Below are 22,403 nucleotides of genomic sequence, written 5' to 3' on the forward strand. Positions count from 1 at the left end.
CTCCCTACCCCAAAGGCCATCTTCAGCTAAAGCACCACTTGCCATGTGCCCATCTCCTGCCAGGATGTGGTGCCCAGAGCCTGAGGAGGTGCGTGGCCCTGCCCATTTCGTGGCCCGCCCATCCCCCCTGTTTTGCCAGGCACCCCACTCCCGCCAGTGCCCACTGCCCCAGGCAGCTGCAGCCAGAGTTCTGGTGGGAAGGCAGAGGCTGGTGGCTTTATTGATCTGTAGGCTCGGCTGGCCAGGCCACCCTCTTGTCTCTGAGGCTGCCTCCCGCTACCTCAGCTGGTGTGCGGAGCCGGCCAAATTATGCTTCCCGCTGCCCTTCCCTCGGAGTTCCATGTAGGCGATGCTAGTGCTGCCGGAGGCCTTGGACGAGCCTGTGATAGTTAAGGGTGACCGGGGGCACTTCTGGGCGGGAAGAGCACTGGGGCGGCCGGGCGGCAGCCGGGAGGCACGGCCGGAGAGGCTGCTTTCACTGCTGGGGCGGGTGCTGGCAGGACGCTCCCGGCGGGCGCCGGATGAGCTGAGATGGCTGGAGAGGGCAGAGGGCATGGTGACCAAGGGCGGAGGCCTAGCCCAGCTGCCCTGCCTGCTCTCTCCCGGCTGCCCTGGCCGCTCTCTTCCGGCCCCCACCAGCCACGGACTTGTCCTCATTCAGACACTCACCCCGGGGAAGGTCTTCGAGAATGGCTGATGGTCCCTGTTTGGGTCCCTTTAGAAGGTGAAGACCAGAGCTGGGCCTCTGGGACAAGCTGGAGAGAACCAGAGGGTCAGAGATGAGAGGGGCCTCAGAACAGGGGATGTCAGCAAGGAGAGACAGACTCCAACCCTCCCTCTATCCAGCCCTCCCCCTTCCACACACATTTTAGAGATAAGGAAACTGAGTCCTGGGGAGGCCAGGAGGGGTCTCAAGCTCCCTGGGCCACTGACAGAACAGGATTGGAACCTGGGTCCTGACTCTGCCATGTCTCTGGCAGAACCTAGGCTATATGTATCCATGAATACTTAACCCCCCTCGCTCCCCAGGGAGATAATCCTTCCACCAGCACAGAGCTCGGCTCCCCCAGCTTATGTCACCCAGGTAGGTTTTGTGTGCCTTTTAAAATAATCCTTCCTGGACCATCCCAGGGTGTTGGAGGCAGGCTAGGGCAGCAGAAAACACAGTTTCCGGAGTCAGGACCAGGGTTCAAATCCTGTCTCTGATGCTGCCTCAGTTTCCTCAACTGTAAAGTGATTGCAATTGGCCCAGTTCTTGAGCCTCTGAGGCCCTCGTAGCTCTAGGCACATCATCTCCTGATTTGTTCTTTTCCATTTCATGGGCACAACGGGTCATTTAGGACTTTCCCCCCAACAACGGGCAGTGAAGTGGGGGGAAGTACAGAATCTGTCCTCATGGAAATTTCCTCCCCAGTCTGTAGCCTGCCCGGGGCCCCACAAGGCCAAGGAGAGACTGGACCCCAGGCCTTCCTCGTGCTAAGCCCTGAGGCTCTGGCCACTCCAGGGGGTCCTCTCTGCTCACAATAGGACCGTCATGGCCTTCCACAGGAGGACCCCGAACGGGCGGCCATGGTGAGGGAGGAGCCTGGACTGGGCCCCAGGCAGGGGTGCCCCTACTCTGAAGCCCCCTCCCAGGCCAGCCCTCTAGGACTCTGGCTTCTCCTAACCAGTGCTGGGGGCCTGTCCTGCAGGCCCCTCTGCCGGACAACGGGTGGGAAAAGATCTGCTTTGGGAGACGGGGGAGCTGGGTCCACATCTTGCCTTGGGCAATTGCCATCTTCTTGGCCCATTGCTTCCTCCCTCTGGGGGGTCCTGCCCTAAAGCCTTGGCTGGGCCTTCAGCCCTAGGCCCTGAAGGCCTCACCTTGAGGCCTCCTTGCTGGGCCACCTCCTTCAGCTTGGCCAGCGTGGCCCGGAGCCGGCCATTCTCCTCCTCCAGGACGCGGATGCGGATGTCATTGGCCTGCACCTGCCTCTCCATGTCCTCAGCCACGTTCCCGGAGCCTGTGGGGATGGGCGTCATGCACCTGGAGCTGGGCCTTCTCTGGGCTGCCCTGGCAGCCAGCGCAGGGCGGCTGGGGTTGTGGACAGAGGCCTGGAGCTGGGCCCACTCATGGAGGCCACCGAGGCTCTCCCACCCCCTCCAGCCCTGCTGTACTCTGGGGGAGGCTGGGGCCCAGAAAACTGTAGGACCCACTGGGGGCACACCCGCCCTCACACCCACATGCACTCCTCCATTCCTCACTCACACCCACACACCCAAGCACCTAGTTCTGCCCTTTGGGGTCAGGATTACGGCAGAGCCTCACACTGCACTCACCCACACCCTCAAACACAGACACACACATCCGTACACTTATACTCACACACACTCACTCAGGCTTGCACACATACACACACTCACCCTCCCTCACATTTGCACACATATACACACTCACCCTCCCTCACATTCATACCCACACAACCCTCTCTCATACTTGCATACCTTTACTCACACTTCAACACACACACACACACACACACACACACACTCATCTTCCTTCACACTTGCACACATATACATACTCACCCTCCATCACACTCACACTCTTAGACCCACACCCTCACACACACACACACGCACACACACTCATCCTCCTTCACACTTGCACACATATACATACTCACCCTCCATCACACTCATACTCTTAGACCCACACCCTCACCTTCACACACACACACACACACACACACACACGCACACACACATCCCCTGTGAGAATGTGATGAAGGATTTGGTCTCAGGCAGCCTGGGCACAAGGAAAACCGACTGTGCACTCATGAAAGTTCAAGGCACCGGGGGGAAGCTTCCAGAGGGTGCAGGTCACAAACACCCTGGCCTAACATCCTTAACACTCCACTGGCTCTGGGCGCTGTTGGGGAGGTAGTGAGCTCCCCAACCCTGGAGGCCTTAAGCAGGTACCAGATGGTGACCACTTGTCAGGGGGTATAACAGACACTCCTGCTCAGGCCCAAGGTCCCTTCCAGCTGTGAGTCTATACTTCTCATCCCTCTCTAATGGATGAGGAGACTGAGGGCCCAGAGGGACCACAGGGAGCAAAGGCAGGGCTGGCCTGAGCTCTCCCTGCTTCTACCTGGCTGCCTTTGGGTACAGTCTCCTGGGGCATGGATAGCTTCCCAGGGGGGCTGCCCTTCCTTAGGGTAGAATTGGGGGAGGGGGTACCTGAGGTTCCTCCTGGGGGCTTCAGTGGCATGGCATGGCTCGTAGTGGGCAGTATGGTAGGATCTGGGGTCTGATGAGCTGGGTTCAAAACCTGCCTCTGACCATAAATTCTACCGTTGAGACTTTGGATAAGTCCCTTCCAATCTCTGGGCCTCAGTTTCCCCTTTGTAAAACAAGGAGGTTGGTCTCACCAGCCCCACCTGCTGGAGATCTCTGTTCACTCCCCCCATAGGAGCTGACCCCCAAGGCCCCCTCAGAGGGGCTCTGGGCTGGCCCCTGCCCTCTCCTATCATCCTTGGTGGTATCCTTTATCATGTCAGTCCAACAAACATTTAGTAAGCACCTACTACATGCCACACTGAGCACTGGGGATGCAAAGAGAGGCCAAAGGAATCTGATCCTGCTCTCCAGGTGCCAGCAGGGTTCAGACAAGCTAAGTACAAGAAAGGTGAGAGCGAATCCCAGAGGGAAGGGCGACCCTAGAACGCGGGAGGCCCTAGAACCAGGGTGGGTGGGGAAAGGCTTCCTGTTGAAGGGAGGATCAGAGTCCAGGCCTGAAGGTACAGAAAAGCCCAAGGACCCTCACAAGCGAGGCTGGCCCTCCACTCATGCTCTCTATCGTCCTTGGGGTCATCGGTGCTGCTGGGACTTCCAGCCCCCAGGACCCTCGGGAACCTCAGTTCACGGGCTCCCAAGACGGCGCCGGCCCTCTGTGACCCTCCCTCGCTCCTCACTCTCTGGCGCCTGCCTGCCCCCACCTCCTCTCACCATTATCCTTGGGGTCACCTACGCCATGGAACCCTCAGCTGCCCCAGCAGCCTTGAGGCCGGCCCTGCGCCTGCCCACCCTCTCCAGGGCCTGTCCCCCTGCCCCGCCCCCAGCTCTTACTCTCAAACTGGGCCTGGCTGGGGACATGGAGGTCAGGGAAGGCCACCAGCAGCCGCTCCCTCTCCTTCAGCTCCTGGATCGACTTGTTCAGCTTGCAGATGGTCACCTGCAGGTCCTCTGTCACCCGTTCCAGGTCCTGTTTCTCCTGCTGGAGGCTCTGCAGAAGCTCCTGGGGCAGGGGATGCAGGGGAAGGATAAGGCCCGGCCACCCTGGCCTGAGGTCAGGCCCCTCCTTTAGGAGGGACTGCTGGGGCCAGCAGCCCGAGAAGCAGCCAATAAGCCAAAGTGAGGCTGAGCCCAGCGGTCTGCCTGGGGCCCCCCAAGGGGACGGACATCTCTGACCTATGATCCCCCCCTATTCCTTCTCCTTTGCCCTGGGCACCCCACCCTGGGTCCCCTGGGAAGGAGCCTGAAGGTTCACTGGGGCCATCCTCACGACAGCCTTTGAGGGGAGCTGCCATTTCTGCAGAAGGATAAACTGAGGCCTAGGGTCACCCTCGGCCCTTTGGCCCTCTGGCCTCCCAGTGCCTGCCCACCTGCTGGGCCTTGAGCTGGACCTCTACATGTTCCTTGTCCCCACACACAGCCTGCAGCTGGCTTTCGAGGTTGGCCTGCTGCATCTCGGCCTCTTCCAGGCTGGTACGGAGCTCCTCACGCTCTCGGTCCAGACTGTCCAGCTGCTGGAGCAGGGCTCTCTGCTTGGCCTGCAGGGACTGAGGAGACAGAGGGCAGAGGCCCGGCTGGCACACTTGCTGCCTTGGCTGAGGCAGGCTCCGTTTTCTTCAGCTCATTGAAGCCTGGGCCCAGCCCTCGGGATGGACAGCTACGGCAGCCATTTCCCAGAGCTCCCTCGGGCCAGAGGAGCTGGGCCTAGGCCTTGCCGAAGCAGGCTGCCCGGGCCCGCTCACTGGGCCGTGCCTCGCGAGGCTCTGCATCGGCCAGAGCTGCCTCCTTCAGCCGGGTCTCCCAAACCCTCATCCCTGGGGGCCCAGTCGTGATCCAGGGGCCCAGAGCTCTCAGCCTGAATCCTTTGGCCCTGCCACCAGCAGGCCCTTCCCTGGGCCCCAGGTCCCTCTGTTCACCCCTCCCTCCCTTCAGCAGCCCCAGTTCTAACACTACCCCCACAGGACCTCTCCTTTCCCAAGCCTGGCTGAGAGGAGCCTGGTCTGGATAAGCCTTGGCCTTCTCTCAACCCCTGGGTTCCATAGGCTAACAAGGAGATGAGTGGGGAAGAGGAAGGAGGGAGGAAGACCCCTGGGGAGTGCCCACTTTCGCCCTCTAGCATGGCTGACCCATGGGCCAACAGAGGGCAGTGGAGAGGAAGTCATGTCCATCCCAGAGACAGAGCTTCCACGCCAGCAGGCCCCACAGTATGGGCAGCCACAGTCCCCTTGGCAGCACCTAAGGCTGTTGGCAGCCCCCCGCCACCCTGTGCCCACAGAATGCCAGAGCCCTGCACCACACTGGGCACAGAGGAGGCCCTTAGTCGGTGCTTTCTGGCTGTGGCCCCTTCCGATCTCCCGAATGGGGCAGCTGGCCCCCAGAAGGCCACAGCGGGCCTGGCCTCACCTCCTGGTGCCGGATCATGCTGTCCACCTTGGCCTTCTCCTTGTCCAGCTCTGTGCTCGCCCAGCCGAACTGCTGACTGGCATTCTCCAGGCGCCCAGTCAGCAGCTGCACACGGGCCTCTAGCTGCTTGACCTCGCTTTTTTTCACCATGTGGTTCATGTCCTCCAGCATCTGCTGTTTCTTTGCCTCTGGGAGATACCCCCCCTCAAAACTGTTAGGTCTAGTTTACTATGGGGGCGAAGGGGCAGGGCTGGGGAGGCCACAATAATGTCAAATGATGAGGTTGGACTAGATGACCCATGACCCCATGAGCCTGGAGACACAGATACACAACCAGGAGGCACAATCAGCTGCTGGTTTTCTGGGTGAATGACCTTGGACAACTCTCTGACCTTTTCCCCATGTGGACATCACTCCTCCCTGGCCGTCTCTGGGCAGGGGCCTGGAGCAGTGGCAGCTTCAGGAAGGAAGGGCAGACAGCAGCTTCTGCCCTGAGGGAAGCTGACTCTCCAGTGTGGGCTCAGAAAGATTCCTGGCCTGCTTCCCACAGCAAGGTCCATGGAGGTGCCCAGAGGACTCCATCCTCCTTCCACGGAGCATGCTCCCCGCCCCCCCCCCCCAGGCGCTGTGGGCCACATGGGCCAGGTGTGGTGCTGGGCCCACTTCTCTTCCCCCTCTAAATTCTCTTCCTCGTCTGCTCCCATCTCATGCTGATGACTCCCAGATGGATCCATCCAGCCCTAACCTCTCACCTCAGCTCCAGGTCTGATCCCTGGCAGGTCCCTCGCTACCAGCCTAGGGGCCGCCAGGTCTTTAACCAACAGTAACTTCAGGGACAAGTGTCCATCTGAGCCCAGATGGCCCCACCAAGCCTGGCCCACCGACAGAACCATCTCTAGGTCCCTTGCCAGTATGAGAAATAATCATCACTATTTTGGGGGGACCCTGTGATCTCCCCTTCTTTCTTAGTTTATGGAGATGACTGAAGGGCTTTACTGATGAGATTTGGCCTCCACAAACCACACCTAGTTGGAAACTATTGTGCTCAATCATCTCGCGGGGGAGGGTCTTCATTCTTTCTCTGATTTTTTTTTTTTGTGGGGCAGTGAGGGTTAAGTGACTTGCCCAGGGTCACACAGCTAGTGTCAAATGTCTGAGGCTGGATTTGAACTCAGATCCTCCTGAATCCAGGGCCGGCCCTTTATCCACTGGGCCACCTAGCTCCCCCCTCCCTGATGTAAGAATTGAGTGACCTAAGTCAGTATCCCCAGACTTTTTTTTGTGTGTGTGAGGCAATTAGGGTTAAGTGACTTGCCTAGGGTCACACGGCTAGTAAGTGTTAAGTGTCTGAGGCCGGATTTGAACTCAGGTCCTCCTGACTCCAGGGCCGGTACTCCATCCACTGCACCACCTAGCTGCCCCCAGACTTCATTTTAATATAACACACCTCCAAATCACGTTAACCATGTGTGATGGACCTCCTACAGTTAGAAGGGCATGTAAGCTGTGATCCCACTGCCATTAAGGGTCTTTGGTCTGAGAGAGACAGCCAATGACCATCCTTTTGTGAATAACGTGCCAGCCTATGAATAACATGATTAAACTCAGTCTCTCATGTTTTTCACGGTCACACTAGCCAGCCCAGTCAGCCAGAGAACATTCCCTTCTCTTCTTCTTCCTCTCAGCCCCCTCCACAATGTCTGTGCTCAAGGGGCAGAGCAGCAGAGAAAGCCCTACTCCTCCATCAGCATGCTGGGGCCTCAGGAAAGAGGAGTACCTCAGCAGCATCAGAGAGGGCTCTTTCCCCACAAAGCCTGGCAAGGCTGCAGTCCCCACCTGGACTCGGATGGCACATCCATCTCCTGTCAGCTTAAGCACCCTCCTTTGGGCCTCCTGGGTTTCCTTTCCTCCTCCCTGGGGTGCACACGGGGTCACCAGTAACCACTCATTTGGAGAGGCATGTGCTGCCAGGAGAAGGGCTCTGCTTCCTGCTCATTTTGATGTTTCTAAGCTCCAAGGAGCCCTCCTTCCAATGGCTGCAGCATTAATCCCTCCGGGATGCACCCCTCCTCACCCCAGAGGCCCCTCTTTCTTTAAGCTCAGCCCTCTCCTCATACCCTGGCTCCCCTCCCAAGCCACCCATATTTAGTCACTGTTTCCTTTCAGTCTTTCTATCCCCTGGGCCTAGCACGCATGCTCACGCACACGCGCACGCATGCGCGCTCGCGCACACACACACACACACGACTGGTTGAATGTTTTGCAAACTGCAAAGCACCTTGTTAGGGTTCCCTACCCCACCTGCTGAACAGGGTTATAAGGCCAGAGCCAGTGGGATGGAGAGAGGCAAAGGCCTGGCAGACTGCCTGAATGCGGACCCGCTTCTGCCTCGGCCGTGGCTGGGCCCCAAAGGAGCAGGCTTACCCAGGTCCTGGACCGTGTCCCGATTCTGCTTGAGCTCCTCCATCAGCGTGTCCACTGTCTTCTTCAGGAGGGTTGTTTCTAAGTAATCCAAAATAAACACCTCTTAGCCAAGGTGCTGGGCGGCCTTGGGCACCACTCTTCCTTCTCTCTTCGTGTGTCAAATTGGGGCAGGTTCAGCTAAATGATCTCTACAATCCCCCAGTGCTGCCAGGACCAAATAGGACGCCACTGTGAAACAGCACAGTGCAACATTGTAATGGTGCGTGGACAACTAAGGATAGCAAGTGGAGGTACGTGGTAGCTACTAGTATTATTGTGGCGGTGATCCTGATATTCTTAGATGTCTTCTAGCTCTGACATTCAGTGTTCTAACTCCACCCCTCCCAGCTCTGACCTTCCCTGTTCTAAGGCCCCTCCCAGCTCTGACCTTCCCTGTTCTAACCTCACCCTCCCAGTCCTGACATTCCCTGTTCTTTTTTTTTTTTTTTTTTAGTGAGGCAATTGGGGTTAAGTGACTTGCCCAAGGTCACACAGCTAGTAAGTGTTAAGTGTCTGAGGCCGGATTTGAACTCAGGTACTCCTGACTCCAGGGCCAGTGCTCTATCCACTGTGCTACCTAGCTGCCCCCATTCCCTGTTCTAAGGCCCCTCCCAGCTCTGACCTTCCCTGTTCTAACCTCATCCTCCCAGCCCTGACATTCCCTGTTCTAGTCCCACTCCCTCAGCTCTGATGACCCCCCCCCCCCAGGGTTTCAGGCCCAATCTCCCACCCTGGGCTTTGGAACTGCTTCGGAGGGGTGTGGAAGGGGCCCAGCCAGGGGACAGCACAGCCCATGCTCCATAGAAGCATGATTGGACCAGGAAGCCCCCTTCTCTGAAAAGTCACTTCCCCTCTGAGGCTCAGTGTTCTCCTTTGCAGAATGGGTGCAATGTTCACAACTCCTGCTCCATGCACGGTGGTGGAGAAAGCACTTCATGAGCTAGACAGAGCTGAGCTATTATTTCCTTCTCCCTTCTCAATGTCCACCATCATCCCCATGACATTTCCCTAAAGCCTCAGGGCTGGCAAAGTTTGCTTGTGCTTCCCCTCCTCTGAGCACATCACACGTGGGCCCAAGCACATATACTGAGAATGGCCAAACACACGGGCACCTCGCTGCCTTTGAAAATTAAGACAAACTGAGACACAAAGGTCTGACCGAGCTTGTGGGCACCAGTGACCACTTCCCTTTGTCACTAAGGAATGCTGACTGATCAATGGGAACCATCTGCCCATCGTAGACCTTGTTAGAGACCTGAGTGAGCAGAGGCACCTAGAAAGGTTTGTCAGGGAGACAATGGTGCTCCTTAAGGGTGTAAGGACAGTCCAGGGACAATGCATCTCTTAGGGCTCAAAGATTACACCTGATATCTTTTTTTGGTTTTGTTTTGTTTTGGTTTTTGCAGGGTAATGAGGGTTAAGTGACTTGCCCAGGGTCACACAGCTAGTAAGTGTCAAGTGTCTGAGGCCAGATTTGAACTCAGGTACTCCTGAATCCAGGGCTGGTGCTTTACCACTGTGCCATCTAGCTGCCCCACACCTGATATCTTGGTGAAAGTAGGGTAGATGACAGTTTTTCTCATTAATTATAACTTTAAACTAACTCAGAGGAAAAGCTAAATTCCTGAGCTCAACTCAAGGACACAGAAAACTGTGGCTTTAAGCAGATGCAGGCTCAATTATGAAAATGAATACAGTGGCATGACATTGGAGAATTACTACTATAGAGCCCTGAGGTCCTATCAATTTTGTTCTCAGTCCTCAGGATTCATAGAATCCTCATCATGGACAAGTAAAGTAAAAGACCAACACGGAGTCCCATAGAGGGGGCGGCTGGGGGCCCAGTGAGCAGAAAGGACTCATGCAGAGCACCCAGAGATATCAGATCTTGTTCTCTCACCTCAGAATTGGGCAATCACCCTGTCTGCATGGGGGTGGGGGGAAGAACCGTCAGGAGGACACCAGGGACCCCTGGGATTTCCAGCCTCTTTCTCACCTACCCCCCTCCAGTAGCAGAGCTGTTGTGTCACAGCTGGAGACCTGAGCAGCCTCCAGAGGACTCAACAGCTTTCCCCATCCCCAGTGCCCCATTCATGCCCCTCCCAGCTTGCTAGGTATGCTCTATAACCCAGGGAGTGCCTGGGCTGCCTGGAGCTGGTTCGGATGGCCAAGGAAGGCCACTGCCCTGGACAGGAGCCCTCCTCCCTCCCTACTCTGGGAGCAAGAGGCTGGGTCTCTATCTCAGAAAAGAAGAAAGACCCCTGCTTCAGATAGGGATGGATTCGGTCACCGTTCTGCCTCTCAAAGGCCTGAGATCCTGCTCTGGAATCACCCATTCTTGGATGTGAAAGGGGCCTGTGTGACCCAGATGGAGAATCCCTCTGGTGACCTCTTTGCACCCTCAATCTGGGCTGTGCAAGGGCCTCCCACCCTGGCAGGGGGCAGCTCTGAACCGACCCCACCACGGCTGGGTCTCTGACAGCTTTTCTCACGGCCCCTGGCAGCCCTCTCATTACTCAGAAAGGCCGTCGGGTGCAGCACCCCTCTCCTATTCTCCATTTTATAGATGAGGATACAGAGACCCGGGGAAGTTCAAACGAGGCCATGTGCCTCCCTGGCCCTGGGCAGGCGACTAGCCGAGGTTAGCCTGTAACACCCCCCCCCCCAGGCTGGCCACCAAGCGGCTAGTGGCTAGAGAGACAGCCAGAGGGAGGGCAGGAACCTGAGAGCAGCGCCTGCTTCTCCCCCTCCAGCTGGGCCAGGGCCTGCTCTTGCTCCTGCTCCTTGCCAGCCCAGTGCTGTTGGGCATCCAGCTGCCGCTGCTGCTGCTCCGCCCTCTCCTCCTGCAGCTCCCGCCCCAGCTCCTCCACCTGCTGCTCCAGCTGCTGCTTCAGCCGCTCGGCCTCTTCCAGCTGTACCCGCATGGGGCTGACCGCCTGCAGCAGGGCCGCCAGGTGCTTGTTGATCCGGGACAGGTCTTTGCTCTGCTCGGCAGCCCAGTAGCTCAGGTCCAAGGCCGACATGGGCTGCAGCCCCATGGTCTCCTGCAGCAGATGCTGAAACTTGCCCAGGGACGAGGGCAGGTTCTGGCTGGCACACAGGCTGATGATGGCCTTGCTGACCTCCCACAAGCTCCGCTGGACGCTGCCACACGCATCACAGGGTATCAAGGCCGTGTCGATGGTCTGGGCGTGGACACTGCAGGTGGCAGCGGGGGAGGCAGCGGATGCCAGGTGCCCAGGAGGGCTGGTGTCCTTGGCTGAGCAGGGATCAGGGAACTCCGGTGTCACAGAGCAGGAGGCCGGGGGACTGAGTGTCGGGGCCTCGGTGGCCTCATTCTCACCCCCTCGCGAGGCCTTGGGCTTGGGGCTGACGGGGTGGTGGTTCTCGGCAGCCTCACTCTGGTCCAGGAGGACCGGGGAGTCTTCCTGCTTTGTCTTCTGTTAAGGGGGAAACAGAGAAGGAGAAAATGACATTGAGAGGGCCAGGACGCCCAGCTACGTTCAGAAGTGGGGACGAAACCCCGGCTAATGGGGCAGAGCCCCTTCATTCTGGACTCCCCTCTGCCCCAGGCTCTCTTCCCTGAGTAACAGCTCCTAATTTATCCTGTCTCCAGCATGTTATATATGTACTTGTTTGCATGCTCTCTCTCTCTCTCTCTGTCCCATTAGACTGCAGTCCCTGAGGGCAGGGACCGTCTTTGGCCTTTCTTTGGGATAGTGCCTACCACAGTGCCTGACACATAATAGGTGCTTAGTAAATGTCTGTTAGGTGACTGACTTGGTGCCAGTCCCTCCAAAGCCCCAAGGTTATGAGCCCTGGCCTGGCCCTACAGGGGCTGGGGCCGGGCCACACAAGGGGCTTGTTTTGCCTGGGAGGCAACAGGATGTACGCAGAGACTTGGATCTGGGGGCCCTGAGGGCCAGGGCTTCCATCTGTTGGGATCTGCGGCTTTAGTGTGTGGGTGACCCCCCCCAACTGCAAATCTCACTCCCCCTAAGATCAGGCAGGGGCCTCCCTGGGACAAAGCCATGCCAGCTTGTTCATCTGAGAGCCAAGGCCTACGGTGTAAAGGCCACTGGATTGGGAACCCACTGCTGGCTAGGCCACTGTGAAACTGTGTAACGTGGAAAATGGGGAGAATAATCTCTACTCTCTTCTTGAGGAGAGGGATTTCCCACAGTTTGAGGCACATCTCATGTGATTTGCCTCATCTGTGGAAGGTCCTCACTTCAGTCTCTGATGGAAAGAGAACTATCTTTGGAATCAGAAGAGTTCCACATCCCAGCTCAGATATTTCCCTAGTTCCATGACCCATCCCTTCTATAAAAGAAGGTACTGGAGGCAGCTAGGTGGCGCAGTGGATAAAGCACCAGCCCTGGATTCAGGAGGACCTGAGTTCAAATTCATCCTCAGATACTTGACACTAGCTGTGTGACCCTGGGCAAGTCACTTAACCCCCATTGCACCACCCAAAAGAAAAAAAAGGAGGTACTGGATTCCGTGATCCCTAAGTCTCTTCTAGCTCTTGGTTGGGGGTGCTAAGCCCATAACCAGTTTGGCTGGAGATCAAATGCTTGTATCCAGAAAAGATGGGTAGTACCTGATTGTGGGGGCCTCAAATGCCAGAATGAGCTATCTGGACTTGACTCTGGAGTTAAAGGAAGCCAATGAAAGGTGCTGAGTAGACTTCTTTGTCAAGGGATCAACAAGATGAGGGACAAGACATTTTGTCTTGGGGCAGCTAGGTGGCACAGTGGATGGAGCACCGGCCCTGGAGTCAGGAGTACCTGAGTTCAAATCTGGCCTCAGACACTTAACACTTACTAGCTGTGTGACCCTGAGCAAGTCACTTAACCCCAATTGCCTCACTAAAAAAAATAATAAAATAAAAAAAATAAAATAAATTTTTTAAAAAAAGACATTTTGTCTCGTGCTCACAACCTCCCAAACCTCTCCAAATTAGGAACTGTGCACCCCAGATAGAGCAAGCTCAGTGCCAGTCCTGAACATCAAGAACCCAAACAAGGTAAAAACCCAATGAATTACCCACAAAGTAGGCCAGCCATCCCTAACACCCCCTCCCTGCCTTCCACCACAGTTGACCTCAAGGCTGTGCAATTCCCCACCACAGGCTTGCAATAGCATTCAACCGTGCACCACATCCCCCACCACCTTCTGCTCTTCTAGCGGAAGAAATCCAAACTACAGAACTATGCGCAGGCTGCAATCGCAGCAGGAAGAGGTCATGCTCTGTGTCACAACAAAGCTCGGCTGTGTGTGGAGCAGGGAACTGGGGGACACTCCAGTAAACCTGAGGGCAAGAGCTCAGCGTGTATCTGTGGCCCACTCTGTCCCTCCAGAAATCTCTGGGGGAGATCCATGAATGACCCATCAAGGGAAAAGGCTGAAATCAATTTGAGGTCCAGGCACAGGGAAACTGACATCAAAGGAGAGGGAGGGAGTCAGAAAGTAAGCAACAGGAAGAAATGAAGAAAAAAGACTGAAATTTCCAAAGCTCTCAGGAGGAAGAAAATTCAGTCAATGACTGAGTATAAACAGCCAGCAGGGAAGACACTAATAACAGAAGGGCAAAGAGCCCCTAGATCAGGGATGAGAATTCAGGCACCTGTGGTGATTAAGTTTTTCAAGACAAAGGAAAATGAATTAACACCTGATGAGGTTGAGGATTCCCAAGAGAAAACAGAACTATAGCAAGATGTTCCTAAGTGGCTTAAAAGAAAAAATAAGAACTGTGAGAGAAGATTTATGGCCTGCACAGCAGAAATAACTGGCAGAACAGAAAAACTTGAATCCACAGTGCCAAGTCTCAACAAAGAAACAAAAGAAAGACTGTTGGGGAATAAAGACACACGGAAGGAAAGGACAATCTGGAAGAAGACAAGCAAAAAGCAATAACATTAAAAGAAAGAATGATCTCCATGTAAGCAAAACATAGTGATCTTGAAGAAAGACATAGAGATAACCCAAGGATTAAAGGTCTCAAGGAAAATGCAAATTAAAAAACCTGAACACCATAATGTAAGGAATAATACAAGAAAACTGCCTAGAACTTCTGAACACAGAAGACAAAATGCCAATTGAAAGAATATATAGATTGCTTGCCTTGAGGGGAAAAAAACACCCTAGGTTGCAAACTCCAATTTAAACTTAACAATTTTACCAACAAACAACACATTCAGCAAGAGACCAGGAGAAAAGACCTTTAAATATAAAGGGAAGAAAATTCAAATAATATAAGACTATTCTACAACCAGCAGAAACCATGAGAGGGAATGGAAAAATGTGTTCTAAAGAGCTAAGGAGCTCAAGATGAATTCAGCCTAAGGTGACCTACCCTGTACACATGAGCCTAAGCATATATGAAAAAAAAAAACATGTTCAATAAAAAGAAAATATTCAAAACATTCCTAAAAAGAAAAGTAAAATTGAAGAAAGTATTTGCTTTTTAAACAGTCCAGACAACAGAAATGCAAGAAGGGTTAACAAATACATTAACCAATGACAGCAACAAAGCCATTCAGATATTTCTTTCTAAATGTACATCAGAAGACAAGGATAAAAGCAGAAGTCAAATACAAGGGATGGTGGAGAAACAGGCCTGAAACAATTCTGGTCTAAATCTTACAATCTCGCAACACACTATCTAAAGGTGAATCAATGTTTTATTTTGTTTTGGGGGAGCTAAATTACAGAATAGGAGAGCACATAAAAGGAAGGAGGGGAGGAAGAAGATGGAGGGGAATATGTGATGTATCCTAATCAAGTCAAAGGCTAACAATGAAAGGAAAATAATTCTTTCAGTCTCTTAGGAAAAGAAGATATAGAAGAATGCATAAGAACATAAAGGAAGGAATTAGAAACAGGAGAAAGAAAAGGGAAAACCTTGTTCCAGTGTTGAGAGGGGGTACCACTTATGAACATTCCTTTGGGAGAAAAGAGAGATTCTATAAAAGGAGTTGGGGAGGGCAGTTAGGTGGCACAGTGGATAGAGCACTGGCCCTGGAGTCAGGAGGACCTGAGTTCAAATCCAGGCTCAGACACTTATACTTCAATAATGAAGTATACAATCAAGGACGCAAGAATATCCCTTCCATTGGAAAATCTCCTATCATCTGCTGGTATTTCTAAGAATAAGGCACAACAGAAAAAAGGGGGGCCATGGGGCAATGACAGAAACTCTTTAGAAGAGGGAGCCCAGGGGCAGCTAGGTGGCGCAGTGGATGGAGCACCGGCCCTGAAGTCAGGAGTACCTGAGTTCAAATCCGGCCTCAGACACTTAACACTTACTAGCTGTGTGACCCTGGGCAAGTCACTTAACCCCAATTGCCTCACTAAATAAATAAATAAATTAATTAATTAATTAATTAAAAAAACCTGGTTTGTTTGTGGAAAAGAGGCTGCTAATCTCCTTTCTTATTAGCCTGGGAGAAATAACTAAAAAAAGGCAATTTGGAAAGGAGGAAACTTTGGAATTAGAAGTCTCTCATTTTCTGAACCCAATTAACTCTCCCCATAATAAATTTGGCCCCTACACTAAGAATTATAAAAAAATACTAGTTGAGACAATAGGGTAAGCAAAGTTGAAGGCCCCAAAGTAATTGGTTGAAAAAAAAAATAATATTAATTAACAAATTATATAAAATATATACAGATATTAAGAAATTATAACAAATTATATTTACTAACAAATATTAATATTTGTTATTATATAATAATAACAAAATCTAAGAGACAATAATAGAAAGGGAAATCCCATTCCAAATAATTCTACAATGCATAAAGTTGACCACAGCACACAAAGGACTTGTATGGATTCAATTACCAAGTGATCCTTAAAGAATAAAGAAAAACTTAAAGAGCCAGATAAATAATCATTGCTCATGGCTGGGTCATGCCAATGTAATAAAGACAATACCATCAAAGTTAATTTATACTTTTAGTGCTATACCAATGAAATTATCAAGGTGATACTTTGAAGAACTTGACAAAATTGTAACAAACTGGAAAAACAAGAGCTCTAGAACATCAAGGGAAAGGATGAAAGGAAATAGGGATGAAAGGGGAATATTACTTCTAGACCTAAATTTGTATTATAAAACAGCCATCACCAAAATATTTGGTATCAGTTAAAACAAAACAAAACAAAACAATAGATCAGTGGAACAGACTAGACAAGGGAGAATCAGAAAACCAGTATTTGATCAAATAGAAAACATAAATTACCTAGGAAACAACTCTTATTTTATAAAAACTGCCGGCAAAACTGGAAATCAGTCTAGCAGAAATTAGGGCCCACATTACAGCACACTCCACATTCTAAATGGAAATGCAATCTTAATATTAAAGATCACAGTATGAAAAATCTAGATGAGAAATGGGTTGTATTTCTCACAGCTATGGGGAAGAGATCTAGTCTCAACCTAACAAGAGATGGAAGTAATTGCAAAAGATAAAATCAATCATTTTGATTATGTGAAACTGAAAAACTTCTGCACAGACAACATTGGTGCATCCAGGATAAAAATGGAAGTGGTCAAATAGGAAAAAAAATCTTTGTATCAAATTTCTCTGATAAGGCTTTAGTATCCAAGGTATCTGAATTTTATATTTAATATATGTATGTATACATAAAATATACATATCTATGTATATGTATACATAAAAATACACATATACACATTTATGTGTGTATGAGTGTGTGTGTAAAAAACCAAAAGTCATTCTGCAATAAGTGGTCAAAGGATATGAAAGAACAATTCTCAACAGAAGAACTGACAAATGTTCACAACTACAGGAAAGACTGCTCCAAATCACTAATAATAATAGAAATGCAAATCAAAAAAACTCTAAGGATTCACTTCACACCCTGCAAATTTGCCAAGATGACAAGAGATGGAAATAGTCAGTGCTCATGGGGTTGTAAAAAGATAGACACACTAATACATTATTGGTGGAACTGTGAAATGGTACAACCAAATTTTTTTTTTTTGCAGGGCAATGAGGATTAAGTGACTTGCCCAGGGTCACACAGCTAGTAAGTGTCAAGTGTCTGAGGCCAGATTTGAACTCAGGTCCTCCTGAATCCGGGGCCAGTGCTTTATCCACTGCACCACCTAGCTGTCCAGGTACAACCATTTTGGAAAGTAATTTGGAATTATGTAAATGAAATAACCAAATTTCCACACCTTTTGACCCTGAGATTCTATTACTGGTCTTATACCCCAAGGAGCCTATTGATAAAAATAAAGATCTCATATAAACCAAAATATTTATAGTAGTACTTTTTGTGATAGCAAAGAATCAGAAACAAAGTAGATGCCCATGCACTGGGGGACATAAATGTAATGGAATATTATTGTGCTACAAGAAATGATGTGTGTGAGCATTACAGAGAGACATGGAACGATCCACATGAATTTATGCAGAGTAAGGTCAGCTTAGCAAAGAAAACAATGGAAATGGAAATAACAACCAAATGCCAAAAAATCTAAAGTAAATTTTGTAAAATACAAGAAACAAACTTGGCTCAAAAGCAAGAAATGAGAGAAGACATGCCCCCCCCCCCCCAGCAGAGGGGGGATGTCCCAGCATGGGACACAGTGCACACATCTTCAGTCTTCCTACCAGGAAAGCTGTTAGCCCATCCTTGGACGGGGCAGAGCCTGCTGTCTGGAGGCCAGGCCCCAGGAGGGCCCGGCTGGGAGAGTCATGCCTACCTCAGTCAGTGACTGCCGGTAGAGCTGTCCTAGCCTCAGCATGCTGGTCCAGTACCTGCGCACTGTGAGCCCAATGGACATGCAGGGCCCCACCTCACGGGGCATGGGGATCAGCTCATTGCTGGTGATGTTGTCCGTGTAGCTGGTAAAGCTCTGGAGAAGCAAAAGGAGCCTGGGGGACAGAGAGAGAGAGGGATGCAGACTGAGGGGCCCAGAGCCTGACAGGCCCCAGAGGGCTGGAAAGCCTGACCCTGGGGAGGACATTCCTGGCCATGCAGCCTGGCCAGCCTGCAGAGGCGCCCTTATCCCTAAGGCTGCCACTGGGCATCCCAGGGCTGGCGGCCCCCATATCCAGAAAGCCTCTCCTGAGGATGCTGAAAGGAACCCTTCTGCAGCCTTGCTCCAATTCTAACCTGGGTCAAAGAGAATGAGCCAAACGCCCCCAGGTGTTCTGCTGGTTTCCCAAGGGCCGTCTCCTCTGGGTACACCCCACGTTGTCAGGGCCCTTGGAAACCAAGGCACCCCGGGGAACATGTTGGACAGCACCCAGCCTGAAAAGTGGCTTGGCCTGCAAGCCCCTCCAGGACTGAGACCAAGCAGAGGGGCTTTGGGGATCACTCTGTCCTGTGCTCCTTCTCCAGATGAGAAATAGGGAGTGACGGGGAGAGCAGCCCCTGCAAAGCCACGCAGCCAGGCAGAGGGACCTGGACCTAGAACCAGGGTCCCCCGCCTCCTGCTGGCGATTTACAGATCTCAGCTCACACCAAATGCAGTCTAAATTTCTGTCTCTAAATGAAAATGATTTCTAAGGTCCCTCCCAGCTCAGACATCCCCTGTTCTATGTTCTTTTTTTTTCTTTTTTTTTTTTGGTGAGGCAATTGGGGTTAAGTGACTTGCCTAAGGTCACACAGCTAGTAAGTTTCAAGTGTCTGAGGCCGGATTTGAACTCAGGTCCTCCTGACTCCAGAGCTAGTGCTCTATCCACTGCCCCACCTAGCTGCCCCCCCTTGTTCTATGTTCTAAGGTTACTTCCAACTCTGACATGGTAGGGTTCCTGATTTAAGATTGCTGAGAATAGGGCCTAGCTCTTCATCAGTGCTACACCTGGTGTCCAAGAAATCAACAAGCATTTACTTCGCTCCTTCTCTGAGCCAAGCACTGGGGATAGAAAGAAAGACAATTCCTCTTCTCAAAGAACTGGGCGGTAGGAGGGAGGACAGCCAACAACTCTGTGCAAATAAGACAGAGTTGGGGAGAATGGGGGTGGTCTCAGAGGAGACGCATGAACATGACCTTCCTCCATATGAAGGATATAAATCCTGTCCTTGAGCTCTAACAGTTAGCTCAAAGAGCCAAGCCATTGAGGAGGACTCTGATTAAAGTGGCTGGATTGGTCCCAGGGCTCTCATGCTCACATTTTTTTTCTTTTTTTCATTTTAAAAATTTTTTGCAGGGCAATGAGGGTTACATGACTTGCTCAGGGTCACACAGCTAGTGTCAAGTGTCTGCGGCTAGATTTGAACTCAGGTCCTCCTGAATCCAGGGCTGGCGCTTTATCCACTGCACCACCTAGCTGCCCTGCTTCGCTCACATATTTTTAAAAGCATTTCAGTGTTATTATGTTTTCAGATCCAGGTCCTGCTCCCATCCTCCCTGAGAACACAAGAAAAAACAAACCCACGAGAGCCCTGAACTGGCCAGGCCCGGAGCCCCTCCCTCCCCATCAGGAGCTCCATGGCCCGGGCTCACCTGCTCTCTGTAGGGTCCTGGCCTGTGGCCTCACCCTCCTAACCCCTGAAAATGCAGTCCCTGCTGTCCAGCCGGGTCCCTGTCCCCTCACCTGTCAATCACCAGCTCCAGGAGCACCACGTGGGAGAGCTGAGTGAACTCGGGGTTGCCCTCCACATGGTCGTAGTGTTCCAAGAGCGACACGAGGTCCAGGTCACAGGACACTTGGTCAGGGTACTTCCAAGAGGGGAAGCGCACGGCCCCAGCCCGGGAGAACACGTCCACAATGGCTCCTTGCAGGTCCGTGATGTCTTTCCGCAGGCTGTCCATGCAGCTCTGGCTCCCCAGCAGATGGGCCATCCTGCGGCCACAAGATGCCCTGGTCTAGCTCCGTGCGCTGCCTCCCCTCCCACCCACCCCTGGGGCCTCAGTTTCCTCAAGTGTAGAATGAGGGACCTGCTGGTTCAGAGCCTCCATCACATCTCCCACCCCCAACACTGTTGAGCTTGTGTCTCTTTCCCCTTGAAATAGAAACTCCCAGAAGGGAGGGATTGCTCCGGGGGCTCGTCATTGGGTCCCAGCACTTAGCACAGTGCCTGGTACAGGGGGAATGTTTACTAAGTGCTTGCTGAAGGACAGATTTGTGATCCTACAAAAGAGCCTGGGAGACCATGGGGAGGTGTGGTCTAATAGATAGGCTTGTGTTTGTCCTTTGTTCTCAAAGAGGAGCATGACAGATGTCATGACTTGCAGTGAATTGGATTTAAGTGAGGGAGGGCTGGGCAAGGTCACCAGCCTCCCTCCCTCCTCCAGAGCCATCTGGGTCCAGTGGCAAGATACACATCAGGACAACTGCAGATGGCAATTGGGTTAAATTGTTTGTCCAGGGTCACACAGCTAGTGTCTGAGGTGAGATCTGAACTCATGTCCTCCTGACTCCAGGGCCAGTGCTTTATCCATGGTGTCACCTGGCTGCACTAATGGATAGGAACCCTGGACTCAAATCTCAGAGCTTTCTGACCCAGAGCACTGACCTCTCTGGGCCTCAATTTCTCCCCAGAACTACTCTTTTTTTTGGGGGGGGGGCAATGAGGGTTAAGTGACTTGCCCAAGGTCACATAGCTAGCAAATGTCAAGTGTCTGAGGCCAGATTTGAACTCAGGTCCTCCTGAATCCAGGGCCAGTGCTTTATCCACTGCACCACCTAGCTGCCCCCGCCCCAGAACTACTCTTAATTTGAGATCCATGACCTTTTTTTTAAAAACAAGTTAATAACTATATTTTAATGTAATTGAAATCTATTATGACTTGGCAAGGTCCCTGGTACATAGTAGGCATTTAATAAATACTTGTTGACTGACAAACTCTACTTGGCTTGCTTTGTAACCCTATTTTAAGCATTTAAAAACATTGTTCTGAGGAGTCCGTAGGTTTCAACAGACTGTCAAAGGGGTCCATGACCCCAGATGGTTCGGACATCTGGTCACAAAGGGTTGGGATCTGATCTGCCCTCTTGGAGGGATCCCTGGGGAGTTCCTCATGCTGACACAATCACACATGGGCCCAACTTCACAGAGGTATCAAGGAGCCCAAATCTCTCAATTTGAAGTCCAACCTTCTAAGTTAAAAAGGTGGTGGTAGGGGCAGCTAGGTGGTGCAGTGGATAGAGCACTGGCCCTGGAGTCAGGAGTACCTGAGTTCAAATCCGACCTCAGACACTTAACACACACTTCCTAGCTGTGTGACCCTGGGCAAGTCACTTAACCCCAATTGCCTCACTAAAAATAAAATAAAATAAAATAAAAAGGTGGTGGAGAGAAAGGCTGAGAAGGGCCCTGCAGAATCAAGGGTACTTTCAGATTTCCTGGAGGGAGCTAAGTTAGCCTCAGTCTCTTGGTCCCATATGTGTGTGAACATGTCACCTGTGATGGAACATAAGGTCGTTGAAGGCAGGGTCTTTTTCATCTTTGTACTTGTAACCCTGGCTCCTAACTTGGTGCTTAACGCATAGCAGGCACTTAATATGGGCTAGTTGATTGGCAGGGGGAGGACCAACCTGATGTGAGAGGGGGAGAGTGAGGGGTGAAAGCTGAGGAGTCTTAGATGGGACAGGAGGGAGACCCTTGGGGTGAGGAGGCAGAACCTGAGGCAGGAGAGGCACCCAGGGGTGGGACTAGGGGGCGGGGCGGATGGGACGGGGACACGGTATACGAGTTGGAAGGGTCTCTAGAATGGGGGAGGGAGCATGGCTTTTGATTGATGGGGGAGGCTTTGGGGGGAGGGTCTTCTTCCAGGACCACAGGGCTCCTGAGGTGAGGGAGCAGCAGATGGGAGGAGCCCGGGGAAGGGACAATATTGGGTGGGGCTACTCAGGAAGGGCAGGGACTGGCTCCCCAGGTGAGGACAGGTGCTCTCTGAGATGGAACGGGCGATCCTAGGAACGGGGTCTAGATTTCGGGGCGGGGGGCGCCTTCAGGGAAGGGGGTTCCCAAGGGCGAGGTACGGGGCTAGAGGTGGGGGGAGTGAAGGTGCGGGGCCCAGGTGGATTGGAGATCCTGAGGCTGGAGGGGGGCAGAGGGGACCCCGAGCCGTCACTCCGAGCTTACCCGCCCCCGGCAGCGCCGCTGCAGCTCTCGGAACTGATCCCGCAGCTCCCGCCCCCCGGAGCCGCGGCCTCGGCTCCTTAGATCCGCTGCCGCTCCCAGCCGAGTACCCGAGGCCACACGCCCGGCCGTCTCCATGGCAACGGCGTCTCCACGTCTACGTGTTCGGTGGGAGGGGAAGAGGTCCACC

The 22,403-nt window shown here is 52.4% G+C and overlaps 1 protein-coding gene across 5 annotated transcripts; it reads right to left on the bottom strand.

Annotated features, from left to right (window-relative positions):
- Positions 1 to 209: 209 nt before the first annotated feature.
- On the bottom strand, positions 210 to 22,344 carry CCDC157 (coiled-coil domain containing 157). Of its 5 annotated transcripts, XM_043975733.1 has the most exons (11): positions 22,217 to 22,344; positions 19,723 to 19,971; positions 17,883 to 18,054; positions 10,865 to 11,582; positions 8,104 to 8,181; positions 5,680 to 5,867; positions 4,647 to 4,823; positions 4,111 to 4,279; positions 1,864 to 2,003; positions 670 to 755; positions 210 to 535 (listed from the first exon to the last, which is right to left on the bottom strand). In XM_043975733.1, exons 2-11 carry the CDS (start codon positions 19,968 to 19,970, stop codon positions 277 to 279), a joined length of 2,235 nt encoding a protein of 744 aa, XP_043831668.1. In that variant the 5' UTR covers position 19,971; positions 22,217 to 22,344; the 3' UTR covers positions 210 to 276. The 5 variants fall into 5 exon arrangements, with proteins under 5 accessions (XP_043831668.1, XP_043831669.1, XP_043831670.1 ...); XM_043975734.1 differs by lacking the exon at positions 22,217 to 22,344 and having other exon boundaries at positions 19,723 to 20,014; XM_043975735.1 differs by lacking the exon at positions 22,217 to 22,344 and having other exon boundaries at positions 11,486 to 11,582.
- Between the last annotated feature and the right edge of the window lie 59 nt (positions 22,345 to 22,403).

The sequence above is a fragment of the Dromiciops gliroides genome, chromosome 1, assembly GCF_019393635.1.
Source record: "Dromiciops gliroides isolate mDroGli1 chromosome 1, mDroGli1.pri, whole genome shotgun sequence".
Taxonomy (NCBI): Eukaryota; Metazoa; Chordata; class Mammalia; order Microbiotheria; family Microbiotheriidae; genus Dromiciops; species Dromiciops gliroides.